At 40.3% G+C, this 23361-nt stretch overlaps 1 protein-coding gene across 1 annotated transcript in view; it reads right to left on the reverse strand.

Moving 5' to 3' along the window:
• Positions 1-22169, reverse strand: part of col14a1a (collagen, type XIV, alpha 1a) — a 113600-nt gene extending 91431 nt beyond the window's left edge. The window contains exons 1-4 of the mRNA XM_076109531.1: positions 22076-22169; positions 9403-9519; positions 3475-3618; positions 2895-2990 (exon numbers count right to left, since the gene is read on the reverse strand). Of these exons, the coding sequence (XP_075965646.1) occupies positions 2895-2990; positions 3475-3618; positions 9403-9519; positions 22076-22169 (451 nt within the window). The remainder of the gene's footprint in view (positions 1-2894; positions 2991-3474; positions 3619-9402; positions 9520-22075) is intronic.
• Positions 22170-23361: the final 1192 nt, after the last annotated feature.

Genomic DNA, 23361 nt, shown 5'->3' on the forward strand with positions numbered 1-23361 from the left:
AGCAACTTCAAACCAGCGTGCTTAAATGCTCACAAACACCCATGCACACACACACGCACAGTAGCCAGGATGCATTTGATATGGGTAGCCAAAGACAGCCAAACTTAAGCTACTGCATATTGATTTTTAAATTGATTTTTCAAGTTCAGATTCAAAACTGTATCCAAACTCATTCGTTATTATAATAAAATTGCTTAAAAGTAAAAAAAAAACAACACTACAATTTCTTTGCCTGAGGTGTGATCCACGCATATAAAAAGGAAGTGTGCACACATAAAGGCAGCTGACTTGTCTGATGTCTGCGAAACAAAAACACACCCACCTACACACATCAGAGACGAGATGAGACTATGAGCCAGCTGTTAATGAAAGGTTTTGTAAACAACCCACCCCGACATAAAAGCGAGCTGATTACTACTCTGGAACAGAGCGGTGATGGACTGGGATTGCATTGCTAATACACACACACACACACACACACACGCAGAGGGAGACTTCATACAACACCATCTCTTTGGAGCCCTGTGGGAGATTGGTATTATCACTGTAGAACATAAATACACACACACAGCCTGATAGAGAGGCAGAGAAAGAGAAGTACTCACACGTTACAGTGCAACATAAAAGAGCAGTCTCAACAGTGAGAGATTATCATCATCACTATAGTACACAAAGCTGCATACACAGGCACTAACACACACACACACACACACACCGTACATTCACAAATTCTATTGAAGCACAGCAGGATATTATCATAATCCCCAACAGGTACAAAGCAGTACACCAATCAAGGTCACCTCTGCTGCAGTGAATGGTGAGTGGTTCTGATAACAGCAGACTGAAGGAAATCCAGTTTTTAATCTACCTACTGACAGGAAGGGAGGAGGAGCAGAGCAAGAAACAAAGAAGAAAAGAACATCAAAGATCTAAACCTCTGTGTGTGTAGAGAGAGAGTCATTACACTTTAAATTATGTTCATTAGTTTTTTATGAAGTTTGAGTTTTCATCCTGGGACTCAAAGGTAGTTTATATTTTGCGAATAGGGGCATGGCAGGCAAGCTCACACTTTTGTAACCAGATGTGTTGGTCAAGAGGCACAGCTGGGAATGTTACCAAAACAATGCCAGCTACAAACACATTGCTCTCTATTGTTGGAGAGAGTACAAATCAAAAACGAAATTTGGCATTCCAAAACAACAGAAAATGTCTACAAATATCACCACAAAATGTATCGTGCTGATATATGAATTCATGACCTGATTATGAATTGCCTCGATAAACCACAAAATCAGTCGGTGCGAGCTGAAAACAAATCTATTGAAATTCTGATCTCTGTTAAAACAACAAGGTCTATTCTCTTTCTTCATAAAAATGTTGTTTTAGTTGTTATTGTAGTTCAGCTCTTGACGTGTTTCTGAAAAGATGGCATTGTGCATATATAGTGACAGTACAGTATTTATCAGAAGGGAACAGTTTGTGATATGAAGTACGATTCTTCATTACACAAACGTTCTATTATCTCATATCTTCTCTTTGTATGACTCTAGATACAGAATGTAGGTATGATAATCACAGATCCTTTACTGTGAATCCAATAGCTCTACGCTATGCAGGTTAATACATTGCAAGTGTTACCAGAGATTGCATTCAATATGAAATGTGTTTTGATTTACTATGGATGAGTTTTCATCTCCACTCAAGAGACAACTCATTATGTATTCACGGATGCAAAGTGTCTATAAATAAGCTTTATAACTTGGTTAATTGCTCAGTGATGCTCTCTCTCTCTTTTTATGTGTGTGTGTGTGAGTGTGTTTGTGTGTCCCTCTCTTGCTCTATCAGCAAATAAGAAGTGCACATTTAGCAAGAGGGAAATTATATTGTGCAAATAATATATAAGGGTTATAGTCCATGAAAATGATGACACAGTTCATTTGAGGATTGACTTCTTCACACCAAATTCAATAATCACAACTTCCTGAATAGCTTTCTTTCACTGACCTATGATAAATGATCACCCAGCACACAAAAAAATGAGCCAATCATAAGAAAAAGTGCTTAAATAAGAAGCCCCCTAAACCAAGTAATGAGATTTGTCTATGTGTATACTTAAAGCTTGACAGCAATAGCAAAACGGTCACAGGAAGTTTCTTTTAAATCTTACGAAAGCAGTCACATTCACATATCAGCTGCAGGTAGTGTCTCAAATTCAGCCACCAGCATGGTTCATGCCTAAGTCTGCAAAAAATAAATAGCTTTATCTTTCACTGTCAATTATAAACGATTCCCCAATGAATTCATGGTTACGGTAGAAAGTCATCAACAGTAGATACATACACTGAAGATAAAAATGAATGCATTCCTTTCTTTTCGGGTAACATATTGTTGGGGAGGAGAGCTAAAATAAACACATCACCTAACATACGGAGTCACCTCACTCAGCATCGTGTATGCTGAAGAGTTTCCAAGAAAGCTCCAGTGGGAGTGATTCACCATTGAAGCGTAGATGGTTTTGGCTTCTTGACTCTCACTTGGTGGGTAAGTAGACCACCAGGCTGATGTCTGTCTGGGTATTGCTTTAAAAGGTGGATTCAGCTGTTTACCGGTTGCACACAAACTCTGCATTGGGGAAACACTTCACAGTTGGATCCAACTGGACACGGATAGACACCAGACTCATATTTTAGACTTTCTGATCTATGGAGCTGGTGTTAAAGACAACACCAATGGCTGTTTTTCCTTCATCCAAAGATCTTTATGGCAACTGACTGGAGGACTCTTTAATTAGAGTCCGACTCAGCACAATTCATGTTATTTATATGTTCATGTGAGCACAGGATGTGTAAATGGCCTCCTCTCCTGGAAACAGTGTTTGTGTGCGTTTGTCCTACCTCCAGAGATCTCGTTGGCATCCTCAGGAGGTACAAGTGACTCAGTCAGCCTCTCGGGCTTAGTCTTGTCTTCTCCGTCACTCTCACCTCTTTCAGCTGCTGCAGATCAAATCAATCACAAGTTAGCAGAATAGCATAGAATAAGAAACAGGTATTTTAGAGAGTCCCTTCTCTGTCTGGGTCTACATACAGTACATACCGAAGCACATCGATATGATACATATAGGTTACAATAGAGAAGTGAAGTAGAGCTGAGTAGAATATTGGGGGGGAAAGAGTAGAGTATAGCACATCAGAATAAAGTTGAGTACAGCATTACAGAGAAGAAAGGAGAGGAGAGTGTGAAGATGAGATGGGAGGAAACTTGGCAGAAGAGACAAGAAGGAGATAAAAGTAGTGTAGCAGTGGTGGTGGTAGTGGTGTACTGTAAAGTAAAATAGAGGAGCAAAGTAGAGTTGAGAAGACCATAACAGTGTACAATACAATTGACAGTACAGTAGAGAACAACAGAGTGCATGGGAGCGACACATTACAGTGCGGCAATAGAACAGAAGCAAAGAAGTAAAATGCATGAACGCACCTTTATGTCTGCCCTGAAGTGGCCTGCTCTGCTCACTGCCACTGACGCTGATGACACTGACAGTGTAGGCCTTAGAGGGGTTGTAATCTGTTATCAACACCTTAGTGTCAGATTTAGATATTATGATCTCCTTTTGCCGACCACCTGAAAGAGAAAGAGAGGAGAGAGAGGAGAGAGGAGAGAGAAAGAGAGAGGGGCAAAAGGTTAGACTCATGTATATTTTATCTCAGTGTTTTTCTATTTCTTGTTGCTATATTCAGTTGCTTGGAAGCAAAATATTAGTATTCTCGTGGCCGAGCCAAAATGAAGTTAATTCAGTGGAGGAGCTGATTAACATCCTCTTTTCTGAAGGCAGGCAACCATTATGTTCAAGGTCGAAATAATCTACTTTATAGTGGATATATTTGTGCATGCATGTCTTTGTGAGGAGCATATATCTTCACAAAAATGTTGAAATGACAGACATTTTGTGGTCCAAAATATAATTCTGTGTTTGATGTTGTTATTTCTTAGGCTTGCAGTTGGAGCCAAGAGAATGTTAGCGCTAGTTTTAGGTTTTGAAAATACAATTTGGCCCTGAAATAAATTGTGGATCCTCACAAAGAAAGAAGTCTGTGTGTGCTCGAGTTCTCTCCTTAGCAGCTAATCGCCATCAGGCCAACAGGTCACCTTATCACCCCATTTTAATTTTGACCCTGCAATCAATGCCACCATCAATAAGGTGATTCTGTGCTTCCTCAGCTCTTCTGTCCCTTGTGCCTGCAGAGTGATGATTAATGGTGCCTTCAGGGGAAGAGAGATAAATCCTACTGAAGGGGACAGCAGGTCAGGTGAGGTAGCTGCACGGATCAGTGTTCACTCCACAAACCAGAACCTTAGTCTGTGCAGGGAGACATAACTACTGTCAATCAACCAAATATCTGCGCTAGGAGTGAAAAGGCATTCACTGGGTCAGCATATTGAGTACATGACTCTGTTAGGTGATAGACTTTTTTTCACAGTGGACATTTTGGCTTATCATAGTAGAAAAAGCACAGGTGCAATTGATGAAAATAAAAAAGGACTGCATTCAATTTAGGTGAACCAGTATCAGATTGCTGGCGTGCTTGCTCACTGTCATGGCTTACTGATGGAACTGAACCATCATTAATTAGTTTCACCTGTGTTTTTCCTACAATGACGAACCAAAATGTCTCCCATGAAAAAGGTCTATGGATCAACCTGTAATCCCCTGCTTAATCTTTTTGATGGAAAAAAACGGCCTAATCATTATATTGGGATAATATTATATTAATATTGGTTAATTTAGAAGGCCTCACATGCTGTAGCTAGTTCCTGCCAAACAGTACATGTAATAGTACACAGACATGAGTTTTCATTTAATTCCTGACAAGAAAATAAACACACATATTCCTTTAAATTAGTTGAAAGTCTTAGAATTTTGCTCTCTAAAGACATATGTTCAAACAACGTAAATACGGATCAGATTTGTTTCCATGATATCAAAAACAGCTTGCAGTTTGTGGGATGACACAATTGTGGAAAACCCATTAAAATCATCATTATTTAAGTAAGTCGATTTTGGAAGATTGTGACAAAAAGTGATGTTTGACTTATTTTTAATACTGTTGTCACATTCATTTTAAACCAGAATAAATATTTTTTTAAAGCTGGCTTGAATTTTATGACATTCTGCTTTACAAGAAGGCTTCATCACAAATGCAAAACAGGCCTGGTACAATAATCAGAAAGCACACTTAGACATGTTGTTTTACTTTGTTGTGGCCAAAAAAACATGCATTTAGGTCAACAGCAAAAATGCTGTACAAACATACCATTTGTTACGTTAGAATTAGAAGAAGAACATAGACAATGTGGTAAAGAGAGAAGAATAATGACAAAAACCTGTATAAATGAACCTCACAACAACTCTCCTAGGCCATCAAATATATGGTTTCAGTTAACACTACACTCCTCAATCTTTCTCTTGTCTTTCTTTTAAGAGTCAAACTTTAAGGATGTCATCAGCTTTGATCTGGTGAAATATTTAAAAATGCAATATCCTTATTAATCTCTAAAAGCATCCTTTTAGTAGTCCATCACCATCAACTGTAGCATTTAGCATCTGTTTACAGGTAGGCTAGCATTAGCAGCCTGTTGCCTGCTGCTCCTTAATGCAGGTGGGTCAGTTAACCAGAGACAACACATGAGATTCAGTTACCCTCTCTAACGCCTCTTTTTAAACAGTATTTTATGGAAAGCCGAAAGTGCCATTAGACGCCTCCATTTCACGCAATTAGTGGTAAAAAAATAATCACTTTTTACGCCGCTCTACTATTTATTTTAGGTTTTACACGTTAAAAGACTTGGTGAGAACTTACTGGTCAGTTTGGTAAATGTAGGCTGGTTAACCGCTCCGCCTACGTTCAAGGCCAACACACAGCCGCTTCCCTCAGCTAGCTTTACGAAGTGACCTTCCAGTTGAGACAGTCCCGAACGAGGTTACCTGTTGCGCTGCTTTCTCACCTTCTTGATTTGTTATCTAAAGTCCCGTCTGATATTATCCAGCCGTTTTTGTTTCTACAGAGGGCCAAAGGAAGTCATTTAACTTTACCAGAGCAACTATCAAACATCGAACATGTCTGGGCGGATCCCCCGGTGATCCACTGTCTACATTTTATTTTGACTTGATGGGCAAATGAAAACTTGTCTACATAAGGTTTGTAATGTTGTAATGGTTTAAACAGTCGATCTATACAACAATGCATAAGGTTAACATGTTTTATAATGGTGAACTAAATCGCATGGCATAGCAACACCAATGTGTTTCCGCTGTCTGATGCATTAGTGCGGCAGTAAATCTGCACATCCTCCTGCACTGCAGCCATAAATACTACAACCTAATTAAGACCTCAGAGATTGCGTGGTTTACTTCTTGTACCTCCCAATGCTTGAAAAGCAAACTCACTGTCCAAGACCAAAGTCATTCCTCTTGCAGCAACATTGTGACAATAAGTTGCAGTTGCATACAGTAAAAACAAAAAAGTTATTTTTTTGCTGGCTTTGGCTTTATCTCCGCTGAGATTTGAGAGAGTAAACATAGACATCTGGCATTGATAAATACACACAGATGCAAGTACACACAGACACAACAACACACTATTTGAATTCCTCAATTTTTAGCAGGCTACTTCCAATAACTGCTTATTTTAGTTCACTTCATGCACTGTCATAGAATAGAGAATTAAGCTACCGGACAGAGAGGCACAGACTAAAGTTAAACACATTTGAATGCAATAAGACTCGGGTTACATTATCCACAAGCTGATAATGGGGGGAACATTGACAAGGGAGAGTGTTTTAACCTTTTAACTACTAGGCCTGTTTTTAGCCCCCTGCTCGGAAATTGCATACTCCTACTCCTTTGAGTACACTACCCAAACTACAAGGTCTATTTTAATAATTTTAATGCTAGAATACTGGTAACACTTATGAGATGTGTTGATATACATTGATTGATGTATATGTTACTGGTTAATATAGAAAAATAAGAGATTACACAGCTGAAATTGAAAACATTCAGCTCCGCCTGGAAAAAATGCACTTTCAGTGATAAAAAGTTATTGAAATAATGCAGTATGATCCCTAAAAACTTTCTTAAGTCATAGCATAACTGATCAGTAGTTATTACAAAATGGTTAGAGTGGAATAAAGTGAATAATAAGAGGTTTTTATTACAAAGGGGTCAGGCGAGGTCATCATTTTCGAACCAGCTGTTGCAGCTCTTACATTGTACTTTTATACACTATATAACTATATATTTCACTTTCTTTATCACTCATATGATTCAATACATCCAAATACAGATAATAGGAATCATATTCATATTCATAACATCATCAGAGCCAGTTTTGGCTGTCATCTGTAGGATTTTCTCATTGCATGGGTGTGTGTGTGGCTGGATCTCAGCCTATCCTCGGTCGATTTCCAAAAACAACCCCTCCTTAGACGCGTCACAGGCTTAGGAAGACTCATGCCAAATTTGGTGGCGATCGTCAAAAGATTTCGTACAATAAAGTTGCCAGAAGTGAGGCGTGTACCCCGGCGGAAATTTCCGGTCGCAGGCAGTCTGACCACTCGCCCAAGCCCCCTTGACCGCTCTTATTCTGGAAACAAGTCGGAAGTCAACAGTATGCAGTTGGCAGCAATGACTACAGCTTTGGAACGGAAATTCCGCGACGTTATTATCCATATTTTGAGAAAACTTGGGCGCATAACCACGATTTTTGTCGGCGAAGTTCAGCATGAAGGTACGTTTGATCGGGACACAACGGTTTAGTGCTTCTACGGATCGTAAAACAGAAGTTAGTTACGTGTTCCGCCACGTGTGCTAATGCTAATAAATGCTTTGTATGACTGGGTAGCTGTTAGCATGAGGGTACAAACATTGATTTACTGTACTCATAGCGCCGATTTCTGGCCCGGATTTGGTGCTTTTATGCCACGATATTGTTATACTTATATGAGTAGCCTATAGTTGTCTTTGGAGTTTATAATAAGTGACTTATATGATGTTGTCCACACGTTGCTATTTCATCCAAAAAAAAAAGTGGCCGTGTCCACACTACTGGCTAATAATCATGCTATTTTCCGCATTTGATTTTGGGGTACCCTCAACACGAGCGCCCCCCAATTGGGAGAAGCATTTTTTTAAAAAAGAAGCCATTTTTGTGGGAAAAAATGACTCAACTGCTTCGTCCTTAAACCTGAATTCTTATCCAGTTGCACTTTAGTTGAGGAGAAAAGGGATATGTTGAGTAAAAAGGTTATAGCTGCCACTCTCGACAGCTGCTTTTGTGATCTAAAATGGTGTTTTATTCTTAACAAAAGGACTTCAGCCATTGTTGACAAGCTTTATCATGGGTGTTGTTTACCTCATCCGACTGACGGGATATCAGGACACAGGACAGCCATCCTCCTTATTGTCAAAGAAGGCTTTTTTAGCCACATGGTGCGAGGACACTGAAAGTTTTTACTGCATTTGCTGAATGCCAGTGAGCTACTGCTGCACTCCTCCCTGAGAGGAAGTGGCCATAAATTTCAGTTTTTGTTCTCTTTTCAGCTGTCAGAGGCAGCAAGGAATTGTCAGACGAGGCGTTTCTCGCAAAGGGTTGTTTGCGAGAGAGAAGTTTTATGATACAGAGTGCTTATTCAGTCCTACTTATTTATTTTTACAGCAGCTGCGAAAGAATCGTCTACATTCACCACAGCATTAATACCAACAAAGGTATAAAGACTAATGCGAAGAAGATGTATGGCCGTGATGGTAGGCACACCGTCCACGCACAGAAAGAGACAAGGTCATGCACCGTGTCTGTACTAGTGCAAGATAAAAGCAGAATTTCAGGCGTCAATCATGCCAACAACTCCATACAGTGATAATGCAGTTTAACGCTGAATGAATGACTACAATGGCTACCGTTGTCTGTCATCTGTCTTATACCCACAGTCTACATCCGGTAAGTCAGACTAGTCCTGGACTGAACTTCATCATGACTTAGTGCGTGTCCTACTGTCCTGTGTACCTATCAGTCCCATTTTCAAAAATGTGCTGACAGGCTCCACATACTCAGCAAAAACATTCCTTTGTCTCAAACTTGGCAGCGGTGCAGGACAAACTTTGAGTCCTCCACATCTCTCAAGAGTGTGATCCCTTCAAAGGAGCTTTGATAAGAAGTAAATTACATAATCCTTCCTGACAGACAGAAAATCCAAGTCATAATGGGATCCTTCCCCCTCACATTTAAGTTAAGTCCTACTTCTTTGGCATAGAAGTGTGTGTGTGTGTGTGTGTGTGTGTGTGTGTGTGTGTGTGTGTGTGTGTGTGTTTGTTTGTGTTTGTGTTTCTAAACAGCAAAGTGATCCTACCTGGTGTACTGTTGTAGAGGAACAGAAAGCTGTCAAAGTCTCCTTTGGGCTCCTTCCATGAAGCAAGGAGTTTGCTTGGACTCAGCACTTTGAAACGCAGCCTCCTTGGAGCTGGAACTGAAAAACAATGAGCCACAATTAGATCAGCTTCAACAAAGCTAGGGAATGATTGGAATTCAAAAATTTGTTGATGAATCAAAACGTTGCCAGCCACCAGTCAACATGTGTGAACATGACAACAAGTCCGTGGTTAAACCCAGAAACAAGCGAAAGAGAGACCAAAAGCTTCACCCCAAAGAGACACAAATCAAAACGACTCAGAGAGGAAACAAATAAATGGATGCACAGAAGGACAGAGAGAGGGCTGAGTGAATTTCCATTTTTACAGTTCCTGTATCCATGAGAGCAACACATAAAGAAGCAGGTCGGCATGGCATACAGCTCAGCTTCAGCTCAAAACAGCATGAAAGAGGTTTAAAAAAAAAAAAAAAAAAAGGCACAGATTTAGAAGAACCCATTTCCAGTCAAATTCTCTTCATAAGATATTTTCCAAGGACAAGCCAGGAGGGATGATTTACATTTCTGTCACAAACGAGTGAAGAGAAGTAAAAAAAATAAAAATAGGAGCAGTTTCTGCCTGTGCCAATGCACGGTACATTTCTGATCTATATAATATCACGGAGAAATGATTGGTTTACAGAGCAGCATCTTCAGCAGCTCGCTTTACTTTCCAGCCCTCTGTCAATGAAAACAGATCTGCAGTGGCCTGTAAAAAATGATGGCAACAGCAGCCAGTCTCTGCATTTCTGTGGCTTCTTGCAGACACACTTAGACAGCTTGCTTTGAAGAATACAAATAAATGTGGTAGAGAAGCATAAGAGAATTTGACTGTTTTTAATCCAGACAGAGACAGACAACTAAAGAAAAGAACAGACAGCGGCAACAGTGAGTTTAGTGTTATGGAATACTACAAATTCACCTCGGATGAACAGACACAGACATAACCTTTATGTCTGCGACACATATCACCATTTCACTGTTTTGCTACATCATCCTCTGTTAGTTTATACGTAGAAAGTATTCACCACAAACCACTGATATTTAATATGTTTCTACAAAGTTTCTGTAAATGACTAGACACTGTCATCCATAATTCTGATGACACTGCCAATGTAAAGTCACTTTACCTGTCAGCACTTTCTTTAAAAACATGTCACAGATAGGGTCAGGATTAATAAGTAGATGGTAGTCTCACAAGATTTCAAAGACTGATATATCATTAAAAAAAATGTATTGAAATAAATCACAATTCTTTACAATCATTTAGAGCTTTGTTAAGTAGAATACTAATGTGTCGGTGGAAACAAAAACTTTTTAATTTGCTTCTTTGCAGCAATCTATATGAATGAGGACCTAGAGCATAACCTCTGTGCCTGGAGGTATCTCGAGAATAACAATATTGAGCTACACTTGAAAATGCCAAATAATCCCTTTCAGCTGTAATAAACTTTGAAGGACCCCTAACTAACTGCCGACCCATATCAACGATTTAACAACCTACAAAAATCGATGCCGATCTGTCGATTAACGGAATATGATGAATGTCTAAAGAGTGCTGACATGTAAAGACTGAACATCAGGCATTACGGAGAAACTGTGCAGAGAAGAAAATGAGTGTTGACAAACCTGAGGTGCACTGTGCAGGATTTTCACTCGGTGATGAGAACAGACCTCAGTCTTTCTCAATGGAAAATCCCAAATCAGGTCATGATCAGGGGGCACGGCATTTTCCAAAATTGCAATGTTGTTGTTTTGTAAGCAGAAAAGTTAGACATGCTGGACTCAGCTTTGTTAATTTCCACATTGTAAATGATGATGACCATAATTATTGTCTCTGCTTACTCATCATAATTGATTGATTATACAACAAACAAATAGCAGAATAAACTTGGGTCAAAAAAAACTTTGTTTACTTTTACTAAATATGCTGATGTGTTAATAATCTACATAATTGAAATATATAGATTTTGTAACCTCTCTTTCCTAAAATCAATTATCAAGATTAAAAAGTTCATCTATGCCCAAAAAAAATAGATCAGCATCGACTTTCCTTCCAAACATCCTAAATATTTTAGCCAAGTTAAAGTCAAGTCCCAGTTTGCAAACAAGGGCAACTTAAACTTGTCACCAGATCTTCTGATGCCGTTTGGTCGTTTTGCAGTGACACAGTGCAGCACTTCATAGTTTGTTTTTTAAAGATATTTTTTGGACTTTTATTTGATAGTGATAGTCACAAAACCGGGAGAGAAAGAGGAGACAACATGCAGCAACGGACTGCGGGTCAGACCTTAACAACCTCAGCCGCTGCGGTAGAGACTCAGCCTTGGCACGTGGTGAGCCACCCCCTCAACTTCACAGTGTTACATTTTACTCCTAAGTAATCACATCGCGATGCCTATCAAATACTCAAAATGCATAGGATGAAACGGTATAATTACACCCCACAATACGGATCTATGAATAATTTAAGCCTGTAATAGAGCTGGTAGATTATTACTCTGGTATCATTTAGTGTGTGCTTGATTGTAGGTGAATTGAGTTGGCAGACAGGGTACTAATAACCGGGTGAAAATTGCCTTGTATACCTTCATCTTTGCTTTGCATGTTAATGAACACACACGCGCACACATACACCCACTGAATTATAATAGAAAACGTATGTAAAAAATGAATGAGCCAACTACGACCCTCTTTATTCTGTGAATGCATGTCAAGGTCTATGAGTTGGAGGCTATTCTAGTCAGTGACAGCAACTATGATTAATGAATATGGACATAATAGCTCCAATGGGTGCGCATGCTGACAGAACATGAGGGTCTCTGATATAAATTACCCGTCGCAAACCGCTACGTCTGTTCTTGTTTACCACCGTAGAGTCATAAACATCATTCAAGAGCTCAACATATCACACACTCTGTCTGAATCCAACATGCTTTAGAGAAACGCATCAGACATCCTCTCACAATAAGATACTTTGCTTAAATATTGGCTAGATGAGTTAAACTCTCCGCCTTAAACTTACAGTACAGAGCTTAAACCCATGTATAGCACAACAGCATATCACACAAACCAGAGCCATTTATTCAAAAGAGTTACACAGCTGGAATCAGCGAGCCCTCTACAGCTCCTTGCATAAGCTTCTTGCCAGGTAGTAAATGCAAGTCCAGCCATTTGGCAGCAGAACTTTGGCCGCTACTGCTTAGCAACACAATTTAGCTCCAGTAAATAGTCTGAGTCACTGAAGCCTCGATGAAAAATTTTACATGCGCCAAACAATTATAGAAATCCCTTCAAAAACTATATTCAACATGTTTTCACCTTGTGCGGCTTAACCTACAGTCAAAAGGGTCTCATTTGAAGTATGAATTTCTAATCTCCCGACTCGGAATTAGAAAAGTTTGTAAACTGGAGGCACAGCATGAAGGGAAATGATGTGGGTTAGTCAGAGTGATACACCCACAGCTTGATGCCCAATCTTTAAGAAGGGATGACTCTTCCCAGGATTAGCGGTGGTGAAAGCTAGCAGGGATTCCTGGTAGATGAGTAAATGCCGTCCAATCCTCTGCTTCTCTTCATCTCCTCTCCATCCCTCCCCTCGATCCTTGTCTCTGCTTCAACTTCTTCTGCTCTTCTTACCATCGTCTGATTTGGCCGTTCTGCTCCATGTTGGATTCTATTCATCCTGCTGCTCTCACTTCTCTCTTCTTCCTCCCTTCCTTTCATTTTCCTCTTTCTTTACACAGCAATCAATTTTTTCGACTTCTATTCTTTTTTGCTCCGTTTCATGTGTTTTCCAGCTTTTCTCAATTTCTTATTTCCATGCCAGTTGCCTCTCTAAGGCTTTCTCACTTCTCCCTGTTCTTTCAATCCCATCATCTTTCTCATCTACTTTCTCCTCATTAGTTTTATTTCTTTTCCACTTTTCTCCTATATTTCCCTCCCTCATACTTTAATTGGTCCTCTTCCTCCTCTTCTTTTCCCCTCATCGTCTCTTCTACACGTCCATCTCCTTCATTTCTTATGCATCTCATTCAAGACCTTTTTAATTCCCCGTTTTCCTCTCTCCAGATTAGCACAGCACTGACTCCACAGTGAGTGTTCAGGCTACAGTAGTGTCACTAATACGCAGAATTTATGGATGACAACTGCTGGCTTGTATACTGTCACAAGATTGCTACTGTACAGTACATGAGAGAGACAGGGGAAGTGTGTATGAGTGTGTGTCTTTTCAGCTCAGTAACACGCGTTGTTTGATGAGGCTGGCGTGTCGTCGGTACAAGAACTACTCTGCTCACCGAGATAGCAGTTAACCCAAATCCACTCTGGCTTTCTCTTTCCACCTCTTCATATCTCCTCTGCTGCTCTCATGAAACACTCCTCTTTTATCACATCTCTTCTTCTCATCCTTTGGTTTTAACTCTCGTCTCCCTCTCCACCTCTTTTATCCTATCGCCTCCTCCTCTGCCCCCCTTCCTCCCACTCCTTTAGTGGCTTAACGCCTTTTTTTCTCTCTCATTCATCGTTTTACCTGTGTAAGTGATGCCTTTTTCCCTTAACTCTTATCTCTCTGCTGCATTGTGTGTGCACAGTGTGTGTGTGTGTAGGTGTGTGCGTTTGAGTGTGAAGGCTCTCTAATAAAGACTGGCTGAATATTAAGAGTCTGTTGATGATCCGTCTCCATGTGCAGTCTGGTGAAGGAAGCCATAATATTGTGGATGCCTGCCAACCAACAGTGAAAAAATACATCACCATAAAATACCCAACTGGTTAACGCTAAAGAAGATGCTCGACATTAAAAGAGGATTAAATATTAAATGTTAGAGTCTGCCATTCTAACACAGGCCATTTCCAGGTCTAGGTCCCTCCTGTGCACACTTCATCATGTGCAGACATGGATTATGTGTTGCATTTAGTCTTTACATGATAATTTAAAGGATAGCTTATTACAACTATGGTCTTATTTTCATAGTTGTCGTTAACAACATGAAATACAATATTTACACTGGTAAATACTCTGCTATTTTGTGGCAACACTGTTTCAATAAAATCTTCTCGAGCAAGAAACACAAGCTGCCAGTCAATCATTCACATTTCAAACAAACCCCCTGGTTAGCCAAACTGTCCTTAAACATACATGTAGTTTACAGACGTCTTCCTGGTTCAAATTGGACCTTCTGTACATACTGTAGTTCACACACGCAGAGTTTTAGTGTGCAATAACCTGCAACGTTACTGTTGTGGTTCACTCTCACCTATGTTTCTGGCAGTTGTTAAAACGCTTGAAAACAGTCCACTGTACACTACCGACCCGGCACCAAAGAGCTGAATTTAATGACTATCAGTGAAGCATTTAGCAGCTAAAGATATAATTCCCTCAGGAGTTGGTGGAGACCAAAACTGAGTGAATATTCGACTTACATTCATTCAGAGCTAATGCTCCGTAACTGCTGGACCTGTAAAGACACAACTGTTCACCACGTCAACTTAAAATATGTCTGTGTTGTGTTTATAGTTTGTCTCTGTCGCTCCCAAGTGGCCAAGAAAACGGTTATCGCAGGTTTGATTTAATTTGCCTAAACTGCTGGCATTTGACGCCTAGTTTCTTGCCCTGACTGACTTTGTGGACCCATGTCACCATGTTTTTGGGGATTATATATGGAAGACATGGTGTTCACCCTGTGTGTTATAAACTCTGGTTTCTTGATTGCAGAAAACTGCAGCAGCAAGTGAAGTTTAATTTTAAATGTGTCATTTTCTCACCACTGTGGCAGTTTTTCCTCAGTTATTTCAACAAAACCAGGTCCCAAGTAGCCGATTCACAACCTTGTACAACAATATCCACTCAACCAGCAGCCCCTTCGGGCTCTGCACGCTACTCCACTCTGTGATTTTAGGAGGCACGTCTATGTTCCAAAATGCTCGTATCCTATTTCATGCTTTTCAGACTGCAAATACTTCACCTTCCTAGCTACACTGTAGTAACCATACTGTGAAATTTGGCATATGCATGCATATTGGATTTAGAGTGAACTGGATATCCAGAGTGATATTATTATACATTGTGTTGTACTTTTGTTTCTGCATCAGTCCTGGCAAAAGATTTGTGTTTTCCAAATAAATCAGCATTAGCTCCTGTTCCCATTAATTCAAGTTCATTTTGTTTCTTTACAATCAAAACAACAACAGAGCCTCCTGCATATCACATCTCCTACGATTCAATGCTCCATTTAGTCCAAAGTGGCTGATGATTATGCCATGCTGAATTACCAGCAGTCGTAGGTTTGGATAATTTAGCATCTTTTTAAATTCAAAACAGGTTGTTCCATCCCAACCTCTCTTTTGTTTCTGAATAGATGATTTCTCATCATTGGCTTCTCTCCCTGTTCATTATAACTGAAATGATTGGCCAACACTTTTGCTCATACCAATTCAACAGGCTGCCATCTAACCACATACACTTGCCACACAAACACGTATCTAGACACACACAAAATTCCATTATCTCTGTAAATGTGTTCTCGAGCACACAATCTGTTGTGATGTGTCCTGAAGCACAGTATTGACCCGGGCTGTCAGCCAATCAACAAAATCAATTACAATAATTAACTATGCACACAGTAAGCACACACAAACACACAGCCCACGCACATTTAGCACCCGACTACCTGACTGATCAAGGGTACAGAACTGACTTTAAAATAAATGCTTAATTAACAATAAATAATATTTCAATAAAAAGGTCAAGGTTCAGATGTAACGGTGGCAAGCTTCCAACATCAGGCATCTTTCCTCCATCTATCCTACGTTTGTCACTGCATCGGAAACCTCAACACAAAGTGCCTGGTCACTCCGTGCACCCCCTGAGGGGTGAGCAGAGAACACAATTTACATTTTCCTTTTCAAGGCCGTGGTAACAGTATGAGAACAACAAAATTCACTGTGTTGCAACAGTATGAGAGCTGTTCCCACAGAGAAGTGTAACTGAAGCTCCATATGCAATGCAGACTTTATATTGTGTCCAAATCTTGTCTAAAACGTGTGTTCATGGACAAAACAACACATTTAGCAAAGACGATTTGTAGGAAATATAAAGCTGCCAAGAACTTTTCATGACTCCTTTCAGTTTATAATTTTTGAAAAAATGTTTGTTGTTAGCACAATGTATTTGATCAGTGATTTATTTTTTTTATGTTGGCAGCTGTGTGGATTCATTTTGGCATAATGTGTAATGTTGTGGTCAAAAAAAATCTTATTTGTTAAAATAAGTTCATTGCATCTAACTGAGTATTTGTATTGAGTTAATGCAACTTGAATGGTTCAAGGCAATCAGTTTCCTTAAATGAATCGAGTAGCTGCTATACCATTTTGAGTTGTTGTAACATAAGCTATTTAAGTTAGTCAGACTTAAATCATATATTTGCTGTTACATCATTTTAATGAGTTCATACAAACATTACAAATGAGTTTAAATAACTAATATGTTTTAAGTTCAACACAAAGAATGGAGTTAGTACTAGTCATTTATTTACTTAAGTATACCTAACAATAAATACTTGAATTAGGAGTACTCCATTCAAGCAATTGTTTCCACTAAAAGGATTTGAGTTATTTAACTTAAATGGTTCAAGGCAATCGGTTTCCTCAAACCATTTGAGTTGACTTTACTCATCAGGTTTTACAGTGTAGAGCAACTATCCAGAACCTCCTCGCATGGAGCATTAACAAAGTCCTGTACCCCTGCCATAATAGACCAGGTCAAAGGCCACCACAAAACCAGTGTTTTCTAGGTCAACTAGTGCCGTAAAAGAGACAATGATATGTCGCCCAAACTAATGTGGAAGTCCCTCTACCTTAGTTTGGTATAGGCAATACCAAACTAATCTAACTCACTGAACCCTAGTCTTCATGCAGATTAGCGGTAGGCTTTTTAAACACTTAAACCAGTAACCCGGTTAAGCCCCCAGCAAGCTGGTTACTCACCTGACAGCTATGGATGTGTCCCCGAGACAACTGCTCTGACCGCACACCACACAAAAATAACAAACAAAAAAAAAAAAACCAACGCAGCCACACGGACCACGTTGCTTCACCTATCCAGGGACACTCCACAAAAGTCAAAAATGTAACACACTAGAGGACCATGTACTCACTGCTGCCCAAAAAAAATGCATCTCCCAAACACATTGCGTGCTGGACAAAACCATCATCACTCAGAACCAAATATCAGCCTCAAACCAATCAATTTGGACGGACGAGCCCCCACTCGTCACAAACCGGGCAGAACGGCCATGACAAAAAAGGGAGACGCATTCAATGAAACGGTTGATTAATTATTTATTAAGGTTAAAGTAATGAAAAAGACGAACATAAACTAACAGTGACATGTGAAGTCAGTCATTTCAGCAGTGTAAGTGGGTGGGTGCGTGTAAAGTGTATATGCAGTGTTGTATAGTGTAAAAACAAACCATAACCGAAGCCAAAATGGGTGTCTCAGGAAGGAGCCAGCCAAACTGAGGATCCAGAGGGGTTTTATAAAGAGTGCACTGGCACACAGGACCAGTGTTGCTAATTGCCTCAGGTGTCCCCACTCTGCCTGACGATCCTCTGCCACACCTGCAAGGAAAGCAGCCACACAGGCAGACAGGGTCGTCACAAGAGTGATATTATTATACATTGTGTTGTACTTTTGCTTCTGCATCAGTCCTGGCAAAAGATTTGTGTTTTCCAAATAAATCAGCATTAGCTCCTGTTCCCATTAATTCAAGTTAATTTTGTTTCTTTACAATCAAAACAACAACAGAGCCTCCTGCATATCACATCTCCTACGATTCAATGCTCCATTTAGTCCAAAGTGGCTGATGATTATGCCATGCTGGATTACCAGCAGTCGTAGGTTTGGATAATTTAGCATCTTTTTAAATTCAAAACAGGTTGTTCCATCCCAACCTCTCTTTTGTTTATGAATAAATGATTTCTCATCATTGGCTTCTCTCCCTGTTCATTATAACTGAAATGATTGGCCAACACTTTTGCTCATACCAATTCAACAGGCTGCCATCTAACCACATACACTTGCCACACAAACACGTATCTAGACACACACAAAATTCCATTATCTCTGTAAATGTGTTCTCGAGCACACAATCTGTTGTGATGTGTCCTGAAGCACAGTATTGACCCGGGCTGTCAGCCAATCAACAAAATCAATTACAATAATTAACTATGCACACAGTAAGCACACACAAACACACACAGCCCACGCACATTTAGCACCCGACTACCTGACTGATCAAGGGTACAGAACTGACTTTAAAATAAATGCTTAATTAACAATAAATAATATTTCAATAAAAAGGTCAAGGTTCAGATGTAACGGTGGCAAGCTTCCAACATCAGGCATCTTTCCTCCATCTATCCTACGTTTGTCACTGCATCGGAAACCTCAACACAAAGTGCCTGGTCACTCCGTGCACCCCCTGAGGGGTGAGCAGAGAACACAATTTACATTTTCCTTTTCAATACTTTTCAAGGCCGTGGTAACAGTATGAGAACAACAAAATTCACTGTGTTGCAACAGTATGAGAGCTGTTCCCACAGAGAAGTGTAACTGAAGCTCCATATGCAATGCAGACTTTATATTGTGTCCAAATCTTGTCTAAAACGTGTGTTCATGGACAAAACAACACATTTAGCAAAGACGATTTGTAGGAAATATAAAGCTGCCAAGAATATGATTTTTTTTTTTTTTCAGCCGAGGTGCTATGGATGGCAATGTCTGTCTGTCACTGTTCACTCTTTGGTCCAGAATGAAATATCTCAATAACGATTGAGTTTCCATGGTATTGTCCACACTTGTGTCCTCCACAGCATTAATCCCACTTAATTTGTTTATCCCCTGACTTATAATTAACAGGTCAAAGTGAAATATCTCAACAACTATTGACACACTGTCTTCACATTTTGTAGACACCCATCCCCAGAGGATGAACCCTTTTTTTGGGGGGGGGATCTTCTGACTTTTCCTCTAATGCCACCATGAGGTTGACAGTTTTGGTTTCAAGTTAAATGTTTGATTTTTCAACAGATTTTCAACAGATATTCAATGTTCCCGGTTAAATTCTCATGACTTTATTAGTTTTGCAAGTTACTAGAGGGAAAGTCGAATAATCAACAATGATAAATTGAATTGTTTTCTCCCTACAGATTGTTGTTGCTGAAAAGATTGAGAAAAATGTTCACTGACTTGAAGTTTGAGATGGGATGACTGTGGATTCAAGGACGTTACAAATGAAATGTTGGAGAAATTGTTGCAAATAGTTGAAATAACATTTCTTTCTCAACATATTTGAGAAAGTAAGCTTTTACTATCAACATAGTAAACATATAAACCTATTTTGTAGGAGACAGTGTTGCGTTAGGTTTACATTAAGTTAATTTCAGCCAAGTAATTTTGGTTGTTCACGTCACATGTTTCAGGTGTAACTTAAATTATGTGTAAAAGAAAATGTTTCACGATTGTGCAATGACAAAAGGCATGTGCAACCGTCAAATATGCAACTTTATGATGCGAATGAAATTATGCACCAATCAATTTATATTCCTGGACTTAAATCATCTGAAATACAGCGTGTTAGGTGTGAATGCCAGATCATCTGATACATTATTCATTTCTTGCATCAAAAACCCCTTCCTGAACTGACCATGCACTCTTTGGTCGTGGGAGTTCCTGACAATACCCAGACATTTGTGTTGTATATACAAACATCCTCCATGGGTGAAACACACTAATCCTCAAGCTAAAATCCCCTCTGACCAGATGTTGCAGTTTACAGGGACAGACTGGGCAACAAATGAATGGCTATCACATGCTCCCCAATGAAGGGATTGAGCAGAGCACGCTCCCATGGTGTCCGGGATGTCGTCCATGCCCTGCTGTGATTGACTGGGATCAGATCCCAGCCTAATTTATGCTGTCACACTTCTGTCTCGCGTCTCGTTTCTGTCTGCCGGCAATTACAAACATGACTTACAGAATGTGGGAATTGGAGTAAAATGTTAATAGAGAAAAGGAGAAGGGGGGTAAACAGAGATGAGAAAAATAACTGAAGAGAAACAGAGCGTGAAAGACGGAGGGAGAGAATACAGAAGAAAAAAAGAGGAGCGCAAAGAGTGAGAACTAAATGAAGGAAAAAACCCCTTCTTTCATTTCAAAGCAATCGCTGTTTAGGGAAGACTTTCACTGGTAAATAAACAAAAGCAGCCACACACAGATCCACTCAGATTTGTGTCATACATAGATTATTGATTTTGAACAACTTCAGAGAGAGAAAAAAATCTTTAGTTGATGTCTATGTGTAGCGTTCCTTTAAACAAGACCTGCTGTTTCCCTGCTCCTCATCCTGGAAGGAATGTGAGCTACATGCGCACGCACGCACGCACACACACACGCACACACGCACACACGCACCTAAATGTTTAAGTGTCCCTTGGGGTCATTTTCATATTAAGTCTATCCAGAAATCTACAGTAGGTCTGCCGCTTTGCACTTCATAGGCTGCCAATTGCAAACACACACTGCTGTGAACTCACACAGGCAGTAAAAAGCAAGCACACACACACACACACACACACAGCAGTCATAAGATTCAGAAAAGATCTCTCAGACCGATTTGTTGGAATAAGTTGAATTCTCAGTCAAAGCACCCTAGAGCTGCTGTTGAAATAATAGCCTCGGACATCCATCACTAAATGACCTAACCTCCTGGTCTTGATCACATGATTAGAAAGGATTACTGGGTAGTTTGGCTTCAGCTTTAAGGCTAATAGTTGCTGCATTAACAGAGAGAAGCAGCCGGAGTCTCATTCAGAAAAACGCACACATCTGTGATATTTTAACATGCTTTAAGCCAATAATGACACATAATGAGACATTAACATACAGTATGCTCCACTGGAACTAAAATGTGCATTTCTTGTTGAACATCCATGACCAGAAACAGACAGACAACAGCCCACTTTTTGATGAGACTGAGTATGATTAAATCAGGCCTGCTGCGGTATGAGGGTGATTGCGAAGCACACTGGAGCGTTATATATTGAGCAGCACATCGCGCAGCAAATCATCACAGCTTGAAGCGAACCGTTACAACACGTTTATTAAAGCCACTCTCAAGCATGGCAGCATCAGCAGCGGGGTTGCCAGCATTGCCATGCTCCCGGGGTGAAATGTTATGATGTTATGAAGGCGATATGATCATGAGCGTGATGTAATCTGATTGGACTGAGCCTGCACGTCAAACAGAGAGACGGCAGAGGGAGGAAACAGACGTCGAAACAGAGAGGTCAGGTGAAGGGAGAAGGATATGGAGGAACAGGAGGGCAAAGAGGTGAGGGGAGGAAGGAGAGAAGAGTGATGACGGACACAGATGGGAAGAGATTGGGTGGTGAAGGTAACAAGTGGAGGAAGACTTAAAAGCAAAGAAAAGTTGGATGGGGTGGAAATGGGAGGGCTCGCTTGGAAGGCTGGGGAAGAGAGGAGGAGGGGGGGGGTGGACGTGGGATGGGAGGGTGAGAAGCAGAGAGAGAACACTGGACAAGAGGAAAAAGTACTTACCTTGACCCTGTGCCTTAGAGGGGAAATGGGAAACCAGGACCAGTAACACCAGTGGGGTCCACAAGCACCACCTAATCTGCCCCGCTGACAACATCCTCACAACCAGCAGTCTAGACCTGCCCAGAGAAAAGGAAGATTATGTTGAGAAAAAGAAGGAAATGCAAAGCAAAGTGGGACAAAGCACGAAAGAAATGCAGTAAGAGACAGAAAGAAAGGGGGATTTCAGTGATCATGAATGCCATTCAGCTGCGGAGAGGCTCTGTGGGTCAAGAAACCCCACCTTACCCCAAAAACGCTGATCTGGAATCAGTTAACTCCTGTCTAATATCCACGTTGATACAATTACAGAGGAGCAGCTTTAACCGGCTGACCGCAGAGCAGCGGTTGAGCCTCCCGCCCACACTAAGGGGAAAACAGTGGAGGACATTGTTAGATGGAGGAGAGGAGAAGAAATGAACAGAAGAGCTGATAGAAAAAAAAGATGGAGGACAAACAGTGATAGACAGACAGGGAGAGAGTTTGATTGACAGTCCAGTGAGGAACTATTTCATGAGAGAGGTTTTCTGACCACAAGAGCAAACGCAACAGATCCTCTCTTCTTCTCCCTATCTCATCTCCTCCTTCCACCCCCTTCACTTTTGTTCTCTACGCCCTCTCTAGCTTCACCTCCTCTGCAGGCTGCTACTCATTATTACGCACCGGGGGATGGACCCAGACAGACATACTTATTATTTCTCTCTTTGGGAAACACACTTGCTAACAGTTGTGTGGATTAAAACAGCACGAGCGACAAAAGTTGTTTCAGAATTGAATGACGTGGAGGTAACCCTGTGGTATTGAAATGACGCCTATAGCTCCTTCAATTTAGACGGTGTCAAAAGGCCAGAAATATGACAATGCATGTTGATCAGCCTAAAATACTCTAGGAAATAGGATTGTTTTTTCATAGCCTCAGGACATGAAGACGGAAATGATTCCCCCCTTTAGTCTCTCTCTAACACACGGAAATGACAGTTAATCTCTGTAAATTGAGATTAGACAGTCTCAGAGAGAGGTTCAATTACAGATGTATCTCTCTTTACTCATTGGACAAAAAATAAACGCAAATTGCAGCCCGATCTAAATCACATTAAACCAGGGAGTTTCTTTTGTCTTCAGTTTGCGTAATTTCTTCTTTCCAGTCCAAATGGCAACTTCGAACCTGGTTAATTGGTTCATGGAAACCAGGGTAAAGGCGTAGTCCTCATTCAAATTAAGCAGTCTATTTATGCTTTATTTGTGTGCTT

This window comes from Anarhichas minor, unplaced genomic scaffold, assembly GCF_050575085.1.
Source record: "Anarhichas minor isolate MPS153535 unplaced genomic scaffold, ASM5057508v1 ptg000041l, whole genome shotgun sequence".
NCBI lineage: Eukaryota > Metazoa > Chordata > Actinopteri > Perciformes > Anarhichadidae > Anarhichas > Anarhichas minor.